Source organism: Desmodus rotundus, chromosome 7 (assembly GCF_022682495.2).
Source record: "Desmodus rotundus isolate HL8 chromosome 7, HLdesRot8A.1, whole genome shotgun sequence".
Lineage (NCBI taxonomy): Eukaryota > Metazoa > Chordata > Mammalia > Chiroptera > Phyllostomidae > Desmodus > Desmodus rotundus.
Window position 1 is genome coordinate 83,204,810 of NC_071393.1, and position 23,212 is coordinate 83,228,021.

General features: G+C 38.0%; 1 protein-coding gene across 5 annotated transcripts in view; it reads right to left on the bottom strand.

Annotated features, from left to right (window-relative positions):
* Positions 1-1,294: 1,294 nt before the first annotated feature.
* DMXL2 (Dmx like 2) overlaps positions 1,295-23,212 on the bottom strand; it is a 134,730-nt gene continuing 112,812 nt past the window's right edge. For 3 of the 5 annotated variants that reach the window (XM_024567807.3, XM_045201425.2, XM_053928089.2), the window contains 16 exons: positions 19,325-19,503; positions 18,159-18,289; positions 17,543-17,628; positions 16,797-16,998; positions 15,865-15,982; positions 12,530-12,592; positions 11,647-11,733; positions 11,230-11,351; positions 9,956-10,094; positions 9,242-9,302; positions 8,977-9,104; positions 8,362-8,439; positions 6,391-6,482; positions 5,639-5,691; positions 3,497-3,714; positions 1,295-2,753 (listed from right to left, as the gene is read on the bottom strand). In XM_024567807.3, coding sequence (XP_024423575.2) covers positions 2,544-2,753; positions 3,497-3,714; positions 5,639-5,691; positions 6,391-6,482; positions 8,362-8,439; positions 8,977-9,104; positions 9,242-9,302; positions 9,956-10,094; positions 11,230-11,351; positions 11,647-11,733; positions 12,530-12,592; positions 15,865-15,982; positions 16,797-16,998; positions 17,543-17,628; positions 18,159-18,289; positions 19,325-19,503 — 1,967 coding nt within the window. In that variant the 3' untranslated portion in view covers positions 1,295-2,543. The remainder of the gene's footprint in view (positions 2,754-3,496; positions 3,715-5,638; positions 5,692-6,390; positions 6,483-8,361; positions 8,440-8,976; positions 9,105-9,241; positions 9,303-9,955; positions 10,095-11,229; positions 11,352-11,646; positions 11,734-12,529; positions 12,593-15,864; positions 15,983-16,796; positions 16,999-17,542; positions 17,629-18,158; positions 18,290-19,324; positions 19,504-23,212) is intronic. The other 2 variants (XM_045201428.2, XM_045201427.2) reach the window with 1 other exon arrangement.

The window sequence follows — 23,212 nt, forward strand, 5'->3', positions numbered from 1 at the left end:
CCCTGATGCTTTTCAGAGCTGGATGTTAGCTGGGTTCCTTTCTACCTCTGGTGCTTTAGGCTGGGGAGCCCAGCTTGGGGTTTAGACCCCACTCTTCTCAGGTGGACCCCCAGCTACTGAAATATTCCTCTAGTACTTCAGCTACTGCCCGTGGGAGCCCAGCCAACCCAGCCAGGCTTTTCACTCCTCCTCTTCACTGCCTACCAGTCTCATTGTGGTGAAGTTGTTTCTTTTGTATGTCCTGGGTTATAATGCTTCTCTCCAGCTAGTGTTCAGTTGGCTATTCTGGATGATTTCTCTACAATTTAGTAGTAATTCCAGATTGGCCTCAGGAGGAGGTTAGTGTAGCTTGCACTTACTCCTCCACCACTTTTGATCCCTGCTCCATATTATTACATTGCTTTTTTACTTTTCCCTTTAGATCTGTTAACATTTGCTTTATACATTTAGGTGCTCTTATATTTGGCACATACATATTTATAAATGTCATACATACCCTTGTTGGACTGACCCCTTTATGTAATGCCCTTCTTTCTCTCTTATTACAAGATTTGTTTTAGAGTCTGTTTTGTCTGATATAAGTACCCCAGGTTTCTGTTGGTTTTAATTTGCATGGAATATCTTCTTCCGTATCTTCACTTTCAGTCCGTGTTGTCCTTACAACTGAATGAGTTTCTTTTTGATGTTGTTTCATTTTTGGATCCTGATGTGGGTTTTTTTTTTTAATTGAATTTATTAGGGTTACACTGGCTAAAGTTATATATGTTTCAGGTGTACAATTCTGTAATACATCACCAGTATATTGTATTGCATGGTCACCAGCCCAAATCAAGTCTCCTCCCATCAACGTTAATGCCCCCTTTACCCTCTTCTACTTCTCCCCAACCCCCTACCCTCTGATAATCATCCTACTGTTGTCTGTGACTATGAATTTTTTTTTCTTAATCCCTTCACCTAGTCCCCTAACCTCCTTCCTCTCTGACAGCTGTCGGTCTATTCTCTGTATGTTTCTATTTTGTTAGTTTTTGTTCATTACATTTCATTTAGCATAATATTCTCCAGGTTAATCCATGCTGTCGCAAAAGGTAAGATCTCCTTCATTTTTACAGCTGAGTAGTATTCCACTGTGTAAATGCACCACCGTATTCCAATTCCTGGAATGGTTTATGACTTAGTAAATATTCATGAATGAATAAACTGCATTCTAACCGCTGAAATTTTTTCTAGAAATTAAACATTTTATCAAGCATAAAATGATCTCAACAGTTTAAAATATTATCAAAAAATGTCAGACCAAAATAAGGTAAAACTCTAACAAATAACATTTATTTTTCTTTCACATATGTATTTCACAGCCTGAACATCACATTGCCTTCAGAGAGGTGCTTTTATGCCATTATATTTTACTGTTTATCACACAGGAATGAAGCATTCTCATTAACACGATGAGACAATTTGCTGGTAAACATTTAAATACATAGACATTGGTTTCGATATCTCAACATATTTTTGGTCATAACCAAGGAGGTACAGCAAAATATGACAACATTGGCTAATATTTTACAAGCAAATAATATTTAATTCTGCATAGTTTATACAATAGGCTGTGGTAATAAATAGTATCACCAATCTCATCAACTATTAACTGGCCACAAAAAGCCTAACATTCATTTTAATTATGATATGAAATGCTCTATTGGTATAGATAGTTTCAACATAGACTTAAAGTGTTGAGTGTTTAACCATGAATACATGAAAAGAAAAGGCACTACACTGGAATAAGAAAATAAAAAGTACTAAACTGGCATGTTTTGGTTAACTACAAATATGTCATGTTCACATTATTACATTCCTAACAAGAAAGCAAATGTTTAATAGAAAAAACTAGCAGTTCAAAAAATGTGAATGTGCAAATCGTGAGGAAAACATTGCATTTAAATTTGCACTCAACTGCAAGTTACAGTACTAGCTCAGTTTAAACACTACAGGAAAAATATTCAGCAGGAAAGAATGGAAGTGACCTCTCTAGGCAGGGAACTAGTCACTGCACACTGCTTCATAGCTTAGTCAGTGTTTCTGGTGATCAAGAGCTTCTAACTCCTTATGACTATGCTTCCTTCACCAAAGGAGACTGGGGGCATGCTTCAATCGGTTGTAAGAATAGGAAGAAAAACCTGAACCAGCCAACATTTTCTTCCTTAATTTGGTACAGAGGTCCTTCTCATTATTATAACTTACTAATAATGTTTTCTGAATCAGGTTTAGTAAATGCTGTAAAGAATAGCTACCCTTCATAGAACACTAGGTTTGATTTTTTTTTTAAGTATGTCAGCATGATAAAAGGAACATGCACAGTCATTCTACCAACCTGTGTAGGCAATACTCAGCATAACACTCAGCTTGAATCGGATGCAAATTCTACACAGAGATTCTCTGTATCGTTTTCAATGTTTTAACTGCTTGGAAAGCAGAAATGCCTGATAATTACTGCAGTGTGTTTTTTAATTGAAATGTTTATAAAAATAAAGCCCCAAATCTTAAGTTTATAGAATGTCAAGAATTCTATTAGAGATGTTAAAAGCACTGGGCAAAACCCTCGTCTTCAAAGTGCCATCTGCCCCGCAGGAGAAGATCCGATTGCCCTGGATGATGTCAATCTGCATGACTCCAGCCCCAAGGTTTCTGAATATGGACTGTTTAGCATGTTCACTTTTAAATGAATGAATGAGACCATGCCCTGTCAATCTCCAAACCTGGTTTAAAAGAAAAACAGAGTGAAAACAAAAAATGTAAGTCACAAAGAGAAGTCAAAAGCAAAAACATGGTTTTCTCTTCTGTTCCTTTGGCCCAACTTTCCCATCTACTGATCTCCTGACAGCTTATCTAATTGCAAATAATACCGTGCAGATGATTAATTGACTATCCTCACACTTCACTGCCTCTTCTTTCAAATTTCTCTTCACGTCCTCTTATAAATGCAGTGATGTGGTTAATATGAAATTATAATTCAATTACATATTTAAGTTAATTCAGTTAAGTATGTCCCCAAAGCTAAGCTAGGCCCTTGCAATATAAAAGAAGAACAGTACCATCTCACTTATCCAAAAACCTCACCGAAACTACATAAAACAGAGTAAGGTACTGGGGGCAGAGGTGGGAGAGGGAAGGAGGTGCTGAGGAGCCGAACCAATGCTCATCAAAAAATCCATGCATTAATTAAACTCATTACACTTCACACAAAAATAGAGCTCTTCAAGGCTTTTTAACAACCTGGAAGTCTAATGAAGTTAATTATCTGGTTTTCTAAACTACTACAGTTTAAAAGAACCATACAGAAGGAAGGAAGGATGGCAAGAGACATTCAGTATCTCCAGAAAACTTCACTTTATGCCCTCACTTCAAAGAACACAGTGGGGAGTTTTTGGGTTTTTCTTCCCCATCAGTCTTGACAGCAGATAAAGACAACGTACAATTACAACCTCACCTACTGACTCACCTTTATGTTACCTTCTGCTGAGCCTGTAGTAAAAAACTCCTCACAGGGATCCAGAGCCAGAGCCTTAATGGCTGAGTCGTGCGCCTGGAATGTGTGAATTAGCTGTCTCTGCCTGATGTCAAAAATGCAGACACACCCCTTCCGACCTCCCGATATCAGGAGCTGGTGTTTTGGCGCGTACTGAAGCACCGTGGCACCGTGATCATGGCATGTGAAACCTGAAGTAAAACAAGAGCCTTTCCCAGTACGGTTCTGTCTTGGCAATTCGGGTAATATTTCAATGCACATTTAAATAAGACAGGCACATTTTTCATTCTAATTTCTGTGATCATATGCTCAAATATTAAAAAAGATACCAAGCAATGGCAGGAAAACATATGCATAAGTTCAATATGAAAACACACATACCCGAAGTTTAAACCTTAAGCCCAAACTAAGTTATGTTGCCTCAGAAGAAGTACATAGAAGCAAAAGTGCAGAGGTGACCACGCTTCTCAATGACACACTCAGCCGCCTCACCAATGACAAGTATTTACCCTCTCCTAGTTCCTGCCCCTCCACACAGCCTCTTCAAAAGTTCTTCTCAGAGCCCTGGCTGGTGTGGCTCAGGGGCTGTACTCAAGTACTCCAGTGTGGAAGTGACCAGCTACAAGTTAAGGAGTTAACAATCCCACGATTCTGTGGATGTTAATATAATTAAAGCTATAACCCGCTAAGTAGCAAAACAGCAAAAGTTAATAAAATGGGGAAAATATAAAGGAATCATTCTACTAATGAATCAAAACAAGTCATTCAATTATGTAAATTCACCTTCTGTGGGCACCTTGAGATCCAGTAGAGAAGCAGCTTGTTCTCCAGCCTGCAGTGGGCTAACATTGCCACCTTCCCCAAATTGGCTCAATCCTGAGGCCTTGGGAGCCAATAAATCCCATTGAGTGCAGTGACGACTGACCATAGATCAGAAACACTCAGTTTTTTTCCTAGAGAAATACCTCAGGTTTAAGGACAAGGGGATGTTGGCCTTCCTCTCAAAACCTAAATCCCTATGGTAAGTGTTGAGCCAATTACTAGCAGGCAGGGTTTCTGCATCAGAGCAAATGACTTTTCAGAGGGGCAGAGCCAAGCTCCAGGCAAGGAGTGTTCTTGGCCCCAGCGAGGAGCCAGTACATACCCAGGCCATTGGCACAGGGCTACACACAAATTCCCTATTGGCACCTGCATGGGAAGGCCTCAGAGATCTTATGTTAGCAGCAGGGACTGCTGGCTCGGAAATGCCTTGCACACAGGAGGTGCTCAGTAGTACTAACTTGAGCACTTACTGAAATGAAGAATAGCACCCCAGCTTTCTTTTAGTGTTGTTTTACAACACTACCCCATGTTTCAAAAGTGCACATGTATGAAACTATATCATTTTGTTTTTCAGAGCTTAAAAAATGATCAAAAGTAAAATGATAAAGTAAAATATTACTGGCTCATTTCCTGTTTATCATCTAAGCACCAAATACATTTTTGAAATAAATGCTTTCCAGCACTTAAGAAAAAAAGGGGGGGGGGGAATAACTACATCTTTCAAAATCCACATCGCACAGTAAAAGACTGAGAAATCTTTGTTTTTAAAGAACATCCAGCCAGCTTTAACCCAGACTTATTAGGTGGAGCATGGAGCATTCTTTCAGCAGCATTGGGTGGAAGACAGGTCATCAGGACACTAATTTGGAAAATGCTGTCTTTTAAAAAATGAGCAATATTTATATGGTATTGTTCCCATTCCTAGCTCTTACTGTACAGCTAACTTCCATATTATGTATGGATAGGCTTCTTTAAAATACGATCTCATTCCCCCTGAGCGCAGTGAGCACTCTGCAACCTACCCTTACACAGCCTTGCCAGTAACGCTGCTCGCCACAGCTACCTCTGAAGAGAGTACAGCTGAGACGACCCGGGCTAGCTGGGCTTCATGGCCGTGCGTATTCACCCCAGCAGGATGGCCGGATATTCTAGTTAACTTTTACCTTTTTATTCACTCTAAATACTTCTCCATTGTCAACCCATGTAATAGAACACTGACTGGATTCACTGGTTAAAACAAAACCAGGAAAGCATTCCTTCAGAGTGTATTACAAATCAAAGACCATAACTCACCATGAATGAGGCTGTTTCCAGGTGATATCAAAGTGTCCCAGAGACATACATTTCTTATAAAGAAACAAAGAACAGTAACAAAAATACATCATAAACAATTGTTCTAAGTCCTCACTGGGGCAAACTGTCTTCAAGTCAAATATCTTATTGAATCTTATCTTTTTTGTTCACTCACATTTATAAAGCAGTGTTCTTCAACTAGAATGAGGGCAGAGGCTGGGACTGGGGCTATATCTCTTCTATAACCTTTTCACACTGCACAGTTCTGTCTCATATGGTCTCTGCCCCACCTCAGCTCCCAGCCCCCTCTCTTTTGCATTACCACTCCAGGGAAATTAATTTCCCCAGCAGAAAGGATGCTTCTATGCCCACAGGGGGAACCACTGCAGGGAAATGACAGGGGTTACTCATAGGCATGTGCGGTCGATGAAAACAGTGAGAGGCCAAAGAAAATGTTAAGAATGATGGCTATAGACTGCCAAATGCTTTTTTACTTCTCAAGAACATGATAGTATTAATAGCAATACAAAGAAATGACTGGATAGCTTTAACATAATTACACATGCTTACTGACAGACTAAATTAGGAGTAATTTTCGTTTTTCTCTTTGGTAAGGAAAACTACTCTCAGAATTATGTAACGAAGAAAGTTTTTATATTTCTGGGGTAGAAAAGGCCTCCTAAATAGAAATCCAAGAATTCCTATCTGCCTAAAAATTGCTTACTTCTTATTTTGCTTCTCTGTCAATGTACCTGTTGTCATTGGACTGTCCAGATGTGGCAACTAGACTTGAAGAGGTAATAAATGCGAAGTCACTTGTGGCTTTACTGTGGCACTGCCAGTTCTACGGGAAACAAAGTGCAACTGCCGTTATGTAAAAATCCAATACAATTCGGTACAGTGAGAACAGTTCTGCTAATATATACCATATGCATGAGCTAAGAGCAGTTTTTTAAAAGTCTAGAATAAGAAATAATTGATAATAAGAGGATTAGCTATTATTTGCATATTATTTTGCTAAAATCCAATTATTTTTTTAAACTGGAAAGGGATGGTAAAAACACGGAGTTAAAGGTTATACTTTTTAGAATACATAACAAAGGAATAAGATACCAAGTATGTGAACTTCACATAATTAAAATGGCTTCATTAAGTAAGGGCCCAATCAAACAATTTTAGTGCTAATGACCTCAAATATACTTAATAAGCTTTAAATAATAATATAAATCATAATAAACAACCCAGAGAGGAAACTCTTACATACCCACCTAGTATTAGACTGCAATATGAAGGCCTTCAGTCCAATTAACTCTGTAACCACCCACCCTCCTTCAACGGCTCTGCGCTCCCTGCCCTCACCTCCCAGTTGAGAGCTTTAACACTTAAAAAAACAAGATCAAAAGTGGTCCTGCAAACAATCCAGAGGCTGAAGGCTGTTGCAAACAGCTCCCAAGGGTAGTCCTGCATCGTGGGAAACCGTTTGCTGAGCCAGGCAGAACTTCCCTTGTTGGATCAGCTGGATGAGCAGAGGTTTGGAGGTGAGGACCCAGGAGGAGGATGTCATGGTATTTTAAAATAAAACAGGCATTTTTCTGTTTGAAATTATCATAGTATAGACTGGCCTGAAGGTAAGGGATAGATTCACTTTCACCTCCATTTCTATACAGACTTTATGATATAGTCTATAGTGTACCAATTTAGGTGAAATATTTCACATGCTGGGGTAGGGGGACTGGTGGGGGGAAAACGCAGACAACTGTACTTGAACAACAATTAAAAAAAAAAAAAAAGAACATGTGTATTGTCTAGAAAAGAAAAAATTTAAAGTATTTGGGAATCTGTCCAAACCGCAAAGGTTCAAGACTCTATAAAATCAAAATATATGAAGCCAGAAGTTCCACGCAGGGTACCATCATCTTCCACCTCTTCCCTGCCTCAACCTCACTGAGTAAAAACTTGCTTGTCTGTGTCACCAAGTGTTTTAATATGATTTGGGTTAATGAATAAAGTGGCCTATTTGGATTGTTTGTTTTATATTCTAGTAAACAAAATTCTGGAGAAAATTGAAATACAGTAGCCCTAGATATCTGTATATCAAAAATATTTTTTTTAAAGCTACATTGTTGCTAACATGTATATGTAGTTAGGCCAGAGATGGTTGCATCAATATTGAACAGGTACAGACTTTTTTCCTGTTCACTATTCCCCAAACAGTACAGTGTGACAACTATTTACACAGCGTTTAGAATGCATTAGGTGGTGTAAGTAATTTAAAGTATACAGGAGTATGTGTGTAGGTTCTATGCAAATTCTATGCCATTTTACACAAGGGATTTGAACATCCACAGATTTTGGTATCTGCAAAGGTCCTGGAAACCAATCCCCCACAGATATCAAGGGATGACTATACATGGAACATGTAAATAGTTTTCAAAATAGAGAAAAGTGTAAAAACTATATCCCATGTAGGAGCATCACAGAGAAAGCTCTTGAAAATATTCAAATATAATGGTCATCCTTCAGGCTGTGGAAAACAAGGTGTCTGCTCTTTAGGCCACTGAAGTCTAAAGCCAGCACAATCATGGGCTCCGGGCTCCGGGCTGTGGCTGCCGCACAGACCTGTCCCTTTCCCACCAGGCCCACCGGTGAGGTTCCCTGTCTGAAACAGACACTTCATAAACAAGTGGCCTCTGCACGCTCTGGGAATGCAGAGTGACACTTACCATGTAAGGTTTAGGGTTTGCTGCAGTTTGGTTTACTTGCCAGATGCTCAGAAAACCCTCTCCATCTGCAACACCACACTGTAAGGAAGGCGTAACTATTAAACACAGCTTCTTGGAATCCGTATCAAAGGTAAAACATTTATGGAAAGCAGCCACTTAGTCTCCTCTTAATTAACATTCTGCCTATCCCTGTGTTTCTGCTGCATAATTCCCAAGAAAGTCCAACTATACATATCCTGCCCCTTTTAAATATTTTTCCACACCGATTTTACTGTTTTCTCCCAATCACCTGCAGTACAATTTATTAAGAAACTAGAAGGTTTCTCTCAGGTGCCTGAATGTGATTATGGGCACCACCAACACACTCAGTGGAGTTCTTTTCCCTCACAGAGTATTTAGTATCTTTAACTGGACAATTAATGCATACAAAATTTTGTGGATTTATGCTTTTGATGGGAGATGAAGAGACATGTAAACAGACGCCAACAAACTACCTGCTCAACTTCAATACAGGGTCACTGAATTCGCTCTTAGATAACAGTTTTACTAACCTTTTACTCACAAATATCCACACCTGTTTTCAGATGAGTTTAGCAGTAACCCCCAAGAACTAACCTTGTTGCCTTGAGAATTAAAATATAATCTGGTAACCCTTGCATTGCCAGCCTGGCGGAAACAGACAAGTTGCTGAGGTCGGGTCCATTCAAACATCCTTACACTGCCATCCTGGGCACCTGTGAGATCTGAACCACAAGAGGAAAAGTAGAAAATAAGAAATAAACAAGCTAAAGAAAGAGTTCCAATATTTTCCATTTTATAAATTAACTTCACAATGATAGAGGCTCTTTACAACCCTTGGACCATAAAATACAATACTTACAGTATTGATGAACTGGGTGTGAAGTCATTCTCTTAACATTATGTAGATTCCTTTTCATAAGCTTTAAAAGAATTTAATAAAAAATGAATTCGTTTTGTGCATAGGAGGTGAAGAGGGATATGATTCAGGCCAACTCTAACTCGATCAATTTATTCTTTTACAACTGGCTAATTATGGAAATAAACCCTGTTGTGGATTTTCTGAGCCTCTTAACAGATGACACCTGTGGGAAGAGCTTGCAGAAGCGCAGTCGCTTACTGGCAGAGCGCTGGCCTGTGTGGCCTGGGAAGATACCAAGCAGCTTCCTCTAGGGATAGAGGAAACTCTCCTCCACATGCTCCTCCTGGAAGACATCAGGAGTGTCTCCAGAGTCTTCATAGTAGAACTACAGTGACTAACAACACCACTGATGCACTTCTCACACACTGAGAGTAGGTATGGCTTCCTCTCTGACTCCACTTTACCACCTGTGCCTCTCAGTTTGCTCATATATAAAATGATAATGGGGATAATAATAGCACCTGCCACCTAGGGTGGTTGTGAGAAAACGCTTGCACCTGACACAGAAACTCACAGTACGTTACCTATTATTATTATTACGGTCCACTAACTGGTCATCGCTTCTAACCTTCAGGATTATTCCTAGGTCAGTGATTTCAAGTTATTTTGAGGGAGTCCATACCCGGAAACCATACCTAACAGTAAATGACATACCACACTGGCTCCAGTGCTAGTCTGTCCACTGCCCAGCCACGGCAGAGACGAAGGCGGATGCACCTGATTTGCTGAGTAGGAGGATGTGCTGGGCTGATAAAGAGTTGTAGTGGAACCACGATAATCAATATCATCTGAACTGTGAAAAACATTTATGTGTTATTGTGAACATTCCATTTGCTCAACCCAAATTCCAATTACAGAGCTTCTTATGTACACACAGCACTTTTGTTCTTTGAAAATGAATAAACACCCATGAGAAAAACTTAGGTCTATGTCCTAATCATAACCAATTTTCTTACTGGTTAATTTTTTCCCTTTAGGAAAAATATAAATTTAGTCAAATGTTGTTCAGTGGTAATTTTATTGCTGCACAAGTTGAACAAATGTTTGTTTTCAAGCATTTAACAGATTTAAAATCAAATATAGAAAAAGTTATATACCCTCAAGTACAGATATCCTATGTATCAAATTCATACATAGTAAGGAAATTTGAGTTTAAAGATTTCTTAAAGTAAGGTACCAACTATCACATAAAAATGTTAAAGTGATTTTTATGATGGACTATATCACATTGTATGGCTGTATCTACCCTGACGTGCAGTACTGAAATCTAGTCACATTATATACCGACAAAACAGAAAATGCAACAGAACGAGCAGGTTATCACCGCCCCATTCCCAAGCATATACAATTTTCAAGAGTCTGGAGAAAAGCGGCGGGGGGCAAATGTGGAGAAGAACCCTCAAATAGGAAAGTGTTAACAAACAATAAGTGTGTACAGCTTTATTGCAAAGCAAAGTTGTCTACATTTTTATCTGTAAAAAAGGTATGCTTATAAGGGGATAAGAAGAAACACTGGAAATTATTCAGTAAATGTGATTCTCAATCAGTCTAATGAATAAATCTGTGTACAACGCTTTTTGCTTTAATTATCCAGGCAAGCTGAATTTACTGAATATTGTGTAATCCCTGACATTTCTTTGGGGTTAAATGTCAAAGTGGCATTTGTCAGCATTAGACCTTGGTGTTGGGGATTATTCTGACTCCAATCCTATGAACAGTTCAGGGTCTAACAGAACGAGTATGAATAATTTGCTCATTAATGTAACTGGTGCCTTTTATTGGCAGCCAAACCAATTATGTTTGTCTCCTACCCAAATGAAAGGAGACAGATACAAATATACTTTTCAAGATAATTCAAATCATGTACATAACCAGTTAACCTTTGGAAGAAATCTACATTTAAAATTGACTGCATAAGATAAGCAAACCTTTTGGATTCTCTGTCATATTCTTCTCCAATCCACATGTATGACTGACAGGCCAGCAGAGAAGTAACATCAAGTTCTTGTACATCATGTGTTGAAGCCAAAACAATTTCATTACAGTTTGCCTGTAAAGCAAAGGTGGAGTCAATAATTTAAGCAATTTCACTAAAAAGAAGTATATTCTTCCCTGAGCAGTGTGGCTTGGTTGGGCACCATCCCACAAAGCAAAAGTTTGCTGGTTCGATTCCCAGTCAGGGCACATGCCTAGATTGCAGGTTCGGTCCCCATCTGGGGTGCGTACCAAGAGGCAACGGACTGATCTTTCTTACATCCAAGTTTCTCTCCCTCTTCCTCCCTTCCCCTCTCTCTAAAAATAAGTATTTTTAAAAGTACATTCCTTATAATGACTAAAGCTTTTACCTTGTTAATGGAAAATGCCATAATCATATCGGACTCCTTATGAATGATTTTTGCCTTTCCACCTGGATAGCCCAGATCGGCTTCAACCTACAAAACATTCGTCAGCAATGTCAGTTGTTGCTGAGAGCTCCATGTGGAGATCTGCACACCCCACAACATTAAAGGGAGGATAAGAAGAAAATGTAGCAGCGGCAGGAAGTACAAGGGTACTGGTAATTTCAGGGTGCTGAAAATTAGCTTTAGAATTAGCTTCATTTCTCTGATACCCTTTAATCACCCCAATTATAAGAATTTCCAGTCTGATTCTGGGATAGTAATTAATTGTGATAAAAGATACCCAGCACAGTTTTCACTAGTACTTATGACAGTAATGTGTCTCTCTTACCTCTTCCAAAAGAGTGCAAAGATACTGTAAGAAGCATGAGTAGAGGACAAAGGACATAGAAAGACAAAGGAGCCACATAAAAAAATGAAACATTTTAAAATAAGGGTGATAAGACAGGTATAAGAAGATGGAAAGAAAAACAGGAATGACAGAGATTGATGAGAGGAAGGTGCAGTGGCTTAGGGTCAAAGGTGACAGAAAGGAAAGAAGAGGCAGAGAACCAAGAAGAAAGAAAGAAAACCAATCATGTTTAAGAACAGATTGGAAAAAGTGACCAAAGTGGAGAAGGAACAGAAAGCAAGAGAAGGGAAGCACCAATGGCAGAAGAGCCAGCCAGACGTAGTGCAGCACCTCCTACCATCCGTCACTGAGGTGTATGGGAGCAATGAGGACTCGGACTAGTTAGCCGGTTGTGCAGATCATGGTTAGTATTAGAGATGAGGTGTTAGCTCCTTGAACTTTAAAGAATGAGCTGAATACAAGAGTTTGCAATACTACCTTCATGTGGCAATCTTCTGCTACGTAGTTTTGTTTGACCTGCTCCACATGTTCTTCTACAGACTAAATAACGCCACACCGCCACAAACACAAAACACATGCATGAAACAAAATTATAAAGAGAATAAAAAATTTCAAACTGAAATGGTCGCTCCATCATATAATGATGGTAAAAATGAATTTGCAAGATTTTTTTAAAAGCAAAAAATCATGAAAGAAATTAAACTGAGTAAAATGTGATGTCATCAGATACAACACAAAGCAAACCAAACCAGGCAAAATTTAAGTTAGTGTGACTATTACATATATAAAAGGTATTTCAAAATAAAAATTCGTTATTTGTACATCAGTTAGGTAACTTAAAGTTCTAACTTAAACTGTAATCTCTAAAAATAAAACCTACTTGTACGAGCAGATGCACTCTGTAATACACCGATACCTAGCCTGTAGGAGTTTCTCTCAAATACAAATTAAAACTACTTATTTCTAAACACAGACTGAAAATGCTGGTTATTATTTCACTCTTACTCATAAGGAATATATCCGTGAAAAGAAATTCAGGGATTACAATTCACATCAACCATTTACTTAATCATATGATTTTTCTCCTCGTAAGTAAATAAATGTTTGATAATATGAGGCACAGGAAAAAAAATCACACAAATAACTTGCCCCTGGTTGATGGCAGGGTCATTAGGAAGAGCTACAATCAGAAGAAATACTTCTGCTTTGCTGTGGAAACCTCTGGAGACTTGATCAGAGCAACACACTGCTTCTATTCCCTCCTGAAGCGGCTGTTTCACTTAAAGCCAAAGGGCCAGACTCTCTGACCAAGCCTTCAGACGGCTCTGGGGCTGCTGTGGCCAACAGTGAGAAGACGGTGACATACGCAGGCGGGGAGGGGGGGGGAAGAAGTGCTCAATGACCTATCTGCTTGGAATGAAGTGCCTGAGTCTACCACATTTACCAATTTCACAAAGACCTGTTTCGTGGAATATTCTTCTTTAATATAGTCAATGAGTAAAACTTCCGTATGAATACATCTAAATTTTCAGCATTTCTCAGAAGAATTTTCTTTATCTTTTTTTTTTAATTAGCCAACATGTTAGCACTTTTAGGATTAGTCTGCCACCTTTACTAATTAGTTCACTGAATTCACCAAATTTATTGATTACCAAAATCCTATTAAATGATTTAAGAAGATTAAACTCTCTTAGTAGATGGGTAGTTTTAATAATGTTGCACATTTCTGAACTTAGTGACGAGTTTATATTTTGTCTTAACATATTTAAAATTTTTTTCCCAAATGAAGACAACTTTTCAGCACACCTATGCTGTTCAATACAGTGGCCACGCATGGCTCCTTAAACAAAATTAAAAACTCAGCCCCTCAGTCACACTATCCACATTTCAACTGCTCAATAATCGTATGTGGCTGGTGACTACCATATTGTACAGAACAGATATAAATCTCCATTATCACAGGAAGTTCTATTCAACAGCACTGGACAAGATTTCATTTAACAATTTAAAATTCAAAATGTACATAAGGATACACAATAAAAATTCTTCCTCTCGTCCAAACTCCCAGCCACATACTTCCCTTCCCTAGAGCCAACCAATGCTTACGTGGCAATTTAAGAAGTGTCCTATTTATCTCTGTCCGGCCCCCCTGTTCATGGAGACCCTAAGCTGATAGAAAAACAGCAGCAAAGACACAAGTTGGCTGCTGATCCCAACAGCACAGAGGCTGAAGGGGCATAAAGAAGGAGCGGTAAGGGGCATAAAGAGAGAGAGGCTTAGTTAAAGACGTGGGAAACCCAAGAGGAGACAACAGAACCTAAAGGGCAAGGCAAAAGCTGGAGAGTCCAAACAACCCAGACACCTGGATTCTCACAGTACTCTTAGGCTCTGACCATCCAACCCAATCAAACTGCTACAAACCTTATGAATAATTAAAATATATTTTCAATAAGTCATTATGTTTAGTGATTTGAAGAACTAAATATACAGAAAAGTAATCCTTCAATGAACTGGCTCTCTGTGAATAAAAGAGCCCTACTTAAACAAGTGTCTTTTATTTTAAATCTATTTCTTAGATTTCTGTTTCTTATTTTATGGCATTTGGACTCAGCATCACTATATGAAATAGTGTAAACAGTGGATTAAATGAAAGAAGAAATTCATTTGGTTCTGTGATTCCTCTAACAAATCCTACATCAATAATGTCAATACCACTAGGGTTTTTTGTTATCAAAAAAGCTTTTAAGACCCAAAAATCTCTATAGTTCAATCCCCTAATTCCTCATTTAAGTACGTAATTTTTAAATCCACAGAGAAAATAAAAACTGTTCACAAGGGCTGAGCACAATTACCGTCCGGGGAAGTGGCTGAATAGGGAAAAGAATGAGCTCAGTAGGTTCTGGGGCTTTAGGGGTGGGGAAAACAGAAGCAGTTCTGTATTTTGCTTTGGGAAACTGGATCGTGTAGACTGTCCCTCTCAGTTTTCACTTTCCTAAGTGAAATATAATTCATTTTTTTCCTCATAAATTTTGTTTGCCAAATCTTTACTCACATCTGACACTCTACTCTGAGAACAGGCTCCAAACTGCCCATTACCTCATTAAATAGCCAAATAAACTGAAATGCTCTATAAGAGATCTATGTACCCCTCCTTTTATAATATAAGGAAGAGATCACTTTTAGTTCTACCATGCCCCAGTCTCCCAAATTCCTGACTCTTCCCAAATCCAGAATGGTATTACATTACTAGTTTATATTTAGGCTAAAAATCACCATGCAATGCTGATCTCTGCCTCAGTTCATAAAAGCAATCCTCCCTCATTTTGAATTTGGTATTTCTGTAGTTTATTCTCTCACAAAATTACCCTGAATTTGTTGCTTCTGAAGTTCATTCTGTTCATTTCTGAATGCTAAATAGATAAAATGCTTTTAAAGGGCTATATTTTCAGTAAGTGATATTCAGAGAATCATAATAGAGTGCACTCATTTATATGTTAAATTCCCCACACCACCCATCACAGTGTTTATGACCTGTAAAAGCCCAAAGGCAAGTATTACAAAGGCAGCACCAACTTTCACTTGAGTATACACAATTTATCAAGGGACCTATGTCATTTCATTGCTATGAAATGACGATTATAAGTTTTTACCTTAAAAAAGTTTATTATAGTTTGGTAAACTAACACCTATGATGTATGAAAGATAAGTTCCAACCAAAAGAGTAAATTTCAAAATAAATCAAGCATGGACTTCATTAGAAATGTTAAAGAAAACTAAACAAAAATTACAACAGAAAATTTTTTTAAAAATACCTCACTCTGCTTTCTTTTCTTAGTGAAAATATATCTAATAAATGTCTCTTGAAGGATTTCTTGTTTAACAAGGAAATGCCAAAGTCGTTTGACTGGAAGTGCAGAGGAATCCCGGGATCTATTAAAACAATCAACACATCACACTCTTTTAGTCTACAGAAAATGTGTTTCAAATTTGCAGACACTTTTTTTTTCTAAACCTCCATTATCTATGGCAAAGAAGATACAGCATTAAGCCTAACAAAATTTTACAATTTATTTCACTTTTAATTTTTAGTTCTTCTAAAAACCTAGCACTTAATTCTCTAATTTCAGGTTCTCTGAATGAACAGATTGAGTTCAGAGTCAAATGACTCTCTTATTATTCTCTTTTTAAATTATAGTTTAGGTTGGTTTTGTTGGTTAAACCACACGACCAATGAAGATAATTCACAGATTTATTCCTAACATCCTAACAAGCTAACAGGCCCTGCTCTTCAAGCTTATAAGCAATACTCTTCTTAATCATGGCCAGCTGTTTCAAGAAAAAATAATGTCATTTATCAAAAGGAGCCCAGATAAACATTGCATCGATCAAAACATTGATGGAAAATACTGTGTTTACTGTTAAACTGCTGACAAAAGGTCAGCAGCACCTGTTTGCATATACAGATTATCTCAAAGAATTTCTGTAGGAGCTCCTAAAATAAATAATAATAATAATAATAAAGGTTTTTCCCTGAATAAAAAGGTAATGTCTACTGAATTATAGGTAATACTGGGAAAAAAATTCCTAACAATACATTTTATTATTAGCGTGTATTGATAAAAATAGGATTGCAGGTTCAAAGTTTTTAATGTTTTAAAGGCTACTGGCATATTTTGCCAAACTGTCTTCCAGAAAAATTAAAAACCAAGCTACACTCTCATAAGCATTAAAAAAGCATTCTTACTTGAATGGAGTATTTTCCGGCTCTTGCATAGCCTTATTTCGCAGAATAGCTGGTCCAGCTCCTACAGAAAGGTCAGCTGGATATGTGTTGATATAGTTAGGAGGTGGACCTTCAAACTGATCCATTTTCTCTTGCAAGATGTGCTCCCAGTTCTCCAAGTTTTTAATCACAGCAATACCTAATGGTGACGTTACAGGCAACTCTAAAATGTGATAGAATATGTCATTTTATTTTGATTAAAAATGTTGATCATCCACACATTTATCAAATCTGAATTTATAGCTAAAACTTCTGAAAATACAAATAAATCTAAAAATGTTAATCTAATGCCACTTGGATTCTTAATGCTTTCAACAAAGCAGAAAGTCAGCTCTCTAAAATAAAATGAGCTGAGAAAATTTCTAGCTTCTCCAGTCTGGTTTTTTTTTTTTTGCTTTATCTTGCAATCTTCTAGGAAGACAGTAATTCTTGCTATTATTTAAAACCACAGACTGGAGCCTAAAATAAATGAGCCCTCTTAAGTCTCCAATGCAGTATTTTCTTTTTTTAGCACCACATGCTCTTTCACATGGATTTCGTAAAGAAAAAGTTGATGGTCTCCCATCCAAGTACTAACCAGGCCCGACCCCGCTTAGCTTCCGAGATCAGACAAGATTGGGTGCATTCAAGGTGGTATGGCCATAGATGAAAAAGTTGATGGTAATTTAGTATATTTATTAACATTAATTTTCAAATTCCAAACTTACCAGAGAATTCCAATCCAGCAATGGGGAAAAAATTCTTGACATTGTAAAGTATCAGCTTAACCATTGCCAAATGCAGAAGAGCCCAGCTGTTGAAGGCAGACAAAAAAAAATTCTCCTTAATTGAAAAATAAAATCATGAGAGAAGCACAGTAATGATCCCTGTTGGTTGTTTAGCCCAGTCCCCCTGCACAGAAAAAAAGCTGTTGTTTTCTAACAACTATTTTAAAAAGGTACTTTTTTAGTCTTTGAAAATAAAAGATACATAACAATATCTTTTGCAATATCTGAAATTACCTGATGAAAAAAGATTTACCATAGCCACATGGAATCTAACAGCACACCAACAAATTATATATAAAGTTCTAATAACACAACAATAAATTACATATTTTTTCCTCACTAAAAATGCTGTGTTGGCACTCTGTATATAAGCTAGTCTTTGGATCTAGGTGTGAAAGAAATACTGTACTTTCTGGAAATTTACTTGAAAAGGTACAGAATTTCTAACCTGAAACATAAGTCAGTTCTTGTACAAGTTTGTGATAATGTTACTTAAAATTAGTAATATAAGGATTTTCTACAAAAGAAAAGGCAAAAAGAGAAAAGCTTTATTTACCTATAGGAATTTGGATCTTGGTGCTCCTGCATTTGCGTGTCTGAAAAAAAAGCATCATCTTCTTCATCATCACTATGAATGCTTTCATCAGAATCATATATAACACCACTATCAGACAAAGGGAGAAACGGCTGCAACAAAAGGTAAAGTTATTTTTAAACATATAATTGGGTTATTTTTTCCCTAACTCAACATTGGGAGAAGGCAGGATGGGAGACATATTCCCTCTTGTACACTGACAGCAAGGTCACAAAAGTGCTAACATGCATGAAGAGGGAAATGTTCACAGATGATGAGCTCAAAAAAGCAAAATGCTGAAAAGTAAGAGGTGCACCCAACATGGTACGAAATGGGACTACAACAGATCTAGTTCCCATGAAGATTCTGATCCCCAGAGACATTTCCTCTGCTTAGAGAAACAGAGATGTGTCATGGGCCACACCATGGCCTGCTAATGTAACCTGTGAAATGTTTGGTCTCTCTGACTCCGGTCTTGTTTGGCCTGCTGTGCCCACGGCCTTCGGGCTGACAGCTCCTGCTTTAGACACGCTGATCATTAGAGGAATCCTGCTTGGGGCTTGAGACTTTACAAAAACAGTCCCTCCCATTTTCCCTTCCCCTGACATTAAAGAAGCCTAAACTCTGTACTTTCTTAAAATGAATTTGAGGATTAGGGCTCTCCCATCTTCTCTGTTGGCACCGCCTCAATCAATAAATCTTTCCTTATTCCAAACTCTGATGTTTTGGATTTTGCCTTTTCAAAGTGTCGGACTTTGGACTGGTAACAATAAAACCCCCAAATATCTTCTTCTGCTCTGATTCCACGCTGACCAAAGGAACTATGATAATCAGATGAAGGGAACCTAGATGGTAGATACAAGTATTCCAGGCACTAGAAAATGATGATGCTGGCTACATGTTAATAAACTGACTTCTGGTTTATACCAAAATCCCATATAATTTTAATCTGTCTCATCCAAATCAAGTATTTTATCATCATCAAGTATCTGATCATTCCTGAATGACTTCAGTTTCTGGACTTGAAAGATTAAATAGCTAAGCTATAGAGATTCAGTCCAGAAGCTGCCCCATCATTTCTATGTGATAAATGTACAAGAGTTAATAAAATAGGCTCACTTAAAACCTGTGTTCCTCATACCCCTTACCTTTGCAACAAAATAATCCCACATACTAAGTTCAGGAGGAATAAATTTTTCTTTGTAAGATGGTCTTTCTGCAGGCACTGGTGGTGGGGTAGCATCTTTTACAGGCCTTCCAGGGACCAGCATTCGCATGTTAAATCTCCTCCGGTGTTTATCTATGTCTTCAGAAGGAACAAGAGGTGCTAAATAAAAAGAGAAGAAAAAATAAGCATTTATTTTCCATTATTAATTCAATGAGTTAACCCTTCTTTTCACCCTACTTTTACCATGTTTTAGTTCAGAGTAAATTACTTACTTGCATCTAAACTCTAGTTCCTGCATCAGTTTCCCAGCCATCTTGGCAGAGATGAGGATACAGCATAAAAGGCTATCTTTCCATGAAACAGCCTGTGTGCTTTATAGAATAAGGATTGAAGTATTTCTAGGAACAATGTACTAAATAAATGGTATATTCAGAAAGTCATAGGAGCGTACTTGAGTGATTATTTCTGGCTATGTTGTTCAAGATCCACTGAATTTGTAGGATGTAAAGCAAGCCTTAAAAGAAGAGTCGAGGCTCAGTGTGAAAAGGTAAAGGGACAACAGAAACAAGGACCAAAAGTTTGGGTAAATAAGGAGAAAACTACTTTTGCCAGACAGGCATCAGGGAGGGCAGTAACAGTGTAGAGTTGGGCCAGGACTAGCTTGTGGATATGAGGCTCAAAGCTTATCCTATGGGCATTCTCGCAAAAATGTCTTGAGCCAGTCACATGATGAGATATGGTTTGTTTGATCAATTAGAGAGGAATGTGGACAGATGACATAAGAAGGGCCTGAACTAGTATTGTGGGTGGTAAAGACTGAGAGAAAGTGTTCGATACAAGGAATACATAAAATAATAATCAAAAGGGCTCAGAACTCACTGGACATGGGAGAGCCAGAAAGTAGAAGTCAACGCACTCCAATTCTAAAGCCCCCCACCACAGAAAATTACAATCCTATCTCAACTACTCCTTCTCCCACACCCCACCCAATTCATCAACGATCAGCAGTAACTCCACATCCTATCCAGAGTATGACCATTTTTCACTTAACACTCCAAGCTAAACCTCCTTTAACTTTTTTCTAATTGAGGTAAAATTTACATAAAATTAACCATTTTTACATGTACAATTCAGTGGCCTTTAGTACAGCCACACTGTTATGCAACCACCATCTCTATCTAATCCCAAAACATTCTTATCACCCCAAATAAAAATCCACACCCATTAGGCACTCACTCTCCACCCCTCCCTCTCTCTAGCCCATGGTAGCCACTAATCTGCTTTCTGTCTCTATGGACTTATTCTGAATCTTTCATATAAACGGATCATACAATATGTGACTTCTGTGTCTGGCTTCTTCCACTCAGCATAATATTTTTGAAGTTCATGCTGGTTGTTCATTCCTTTTTATGGCTGAGTAACACTCCATTACATGTGTATACCACATTTTGTTTATTCATTTTTTTTTAAACCCACTCACTTAATGGCTGACATTTGGGTTAATTCCAGTTTGGAGCTATTATGAATAAAGCTGTATCAAAATTTACTTACAAAACTTTGTGTGAACCTGTGGTTCCAATTTTTCTATGTAAATAATTAAAAGTGAAATTGTTTGAACACAGGGAAAATGGGTCACATGATAAATTTATAAAAAACTCTTAGCCCTGGCCAGGTTGCTCAGTTGGATGGAGCGTCATCTCATCCATACACCAAAGGCTGCGGTGCGGGTCTGATTCCCTATCAAGACACCTAGGTTGTGGGTCCAATCCTGCCTCTGGGGTATGGTAGGCAACTGATCGATGTTCCTCTCTCTCTTTCTCTTTCTCTCCCTCTCTCTCTCTCTCTCTCTCTCCCCCTCTCTCTCTCTCTTCCTCCCCTTCCTCTCTCTCTAAAATCAATAAACGTATCCTCAGGTAAAGATTAAAAAAAAACCTTTCAAATTGTTTTCCAAAGTGCTTATACATTTTACATGTACATTTTAAATGTACATTGTACATTTTACACCAATAATGAGAGTTCCAGTTGCTAAACATCCTTGCCAACATTTGTACTGCCAGTCTTTTTTCCAGTTTTACTGAGAAATAACTGGCATGCATCACTGTATAAGTTTAAGGTATACAGAATGATGATCATATATTGATCACTTATTCTTGATTATCTTTTTTTTAAATCATTACTCGAGGATATTTATTATTATTGATTTTAGAGAGAGAGGAAAGGGGAGAGAGAGAAAGAGAGAAACATTGATGTGAGAAACACTGATCAGTTACCTCCTGTATGTGTCCCAACCAGGGACTGAACCCACAACCTAGGTATGTGCCCTAACCGGGAATCAAACCTGCAACCTTTTGGTGCCACTCCAACCAACTGAGCCACCTGACCAGGTCCACAATTATCTTTTAAGTGGACAATAACAATAGCGTCCCACCCGGCCCCCTACTTCTACTCTTGTTGCACTATTTTCCACACAGCAGCTAGACTGGATCTTCTGAAACTTAGACCAGACTATGTCACACTCCTAGGCCTAAAAAGCTCCAGGAGTTTCCTATCTTTCTTTAGAAAAACTAAAGTCCATACCATAATCCATGAAACCCTACAGGACCTTGCCCCCAGCATCTCTGAACATCCTGCCCCCAACCCCTATGATAGCCATTCTGGCCTCCTCTGTAGTTCCTAGAAAGGCCATGAGTCAGTCCTACCTCTAGACCTTTGCCCTCAGTGCTCCATCTGCCTGGAATGCTCTGCATGGTGTGAGCACAACTTCCCTAAGGCTCTGCTCTCTAATCAGCAATGTGTCTTTTGTCTACCCTAACTAAACTGCCCTCACCCCCTCCTCCTCTCCACTTACTCTGCTTTATGTCTATCAGAGTTCTAATCATACCTGAAATTTTATTTGTTAATTTTACCTCCACTAGAGGTAAGCTTCATGAAGGTGAGGGATTTGTCTGTTTTGTTCACTCCATATCTCCAAAGCAGACAGTAGGTATTAAGTGAATGCAAATACAAATGCATATTCAGAGATTTTAAGTGTGGATAACCTGATGAATGAATTACCATAAAAAATAATAGGAAAATTCAGGAATAGAAGCGAGTTTGGGGGAAAACTTTTTTAAGTTTAAAGTGGACAACAACTAGGTAAGAAGAAAGTTTAAGAGTGATGACTCTTAACTATAATAGGAGTAAAAGCAATGGGAGTTGGTGAGATCTCCTCCCTCACTTTGCCTTATACAGCAACCTATTCATTTCAATCCACTTGGGCAGTAAGCACACAGGTTAGAACCTGTGCCGTTTAAACTTGTGCCCCTAACTCTTCATCTGCAATATGAACATTTCTAAGGATGAATTGAGATGATTTCTTTGTTACCATGCCAAAATGGAAAGCTTTCCTATGGCATTAGTCTGTATCTCCTATACCCTACCATCTTAAAAAGTGAGATGAAAAATATATTCTAATCTACAAGGGGGAAAATATACGAGAATAGAGTAAATAAACAAGGTGCATGAGTGGAACAGCTATCTTATACATGGCCATAAACTTAATCTGAAGGCAACTGCTGATATGTTCCATAAAGGTTAGAAGGATTTACTGAAATCTTTCTAAAAGGTAAGGGGATTACGAAGTACAAATTGGGAGTTACAAAATAGTCCTGGGGATGTAAAGTACAGCGTAGGGAATATAGTTGATAATACTGTAGTAACTATGTATGGTATCAGAATGGTTCTAGATTTATCGGGGTGAACACTTGTAAGTTATATAAATGTCTAATCACTGAGTTGTACAACTGAAACTAATATACTATTGTACATCAACTATTATAGAAAAATTCAAAATTTTTTAAATCTTTTTCTCTCTAATTAAAAACTATCC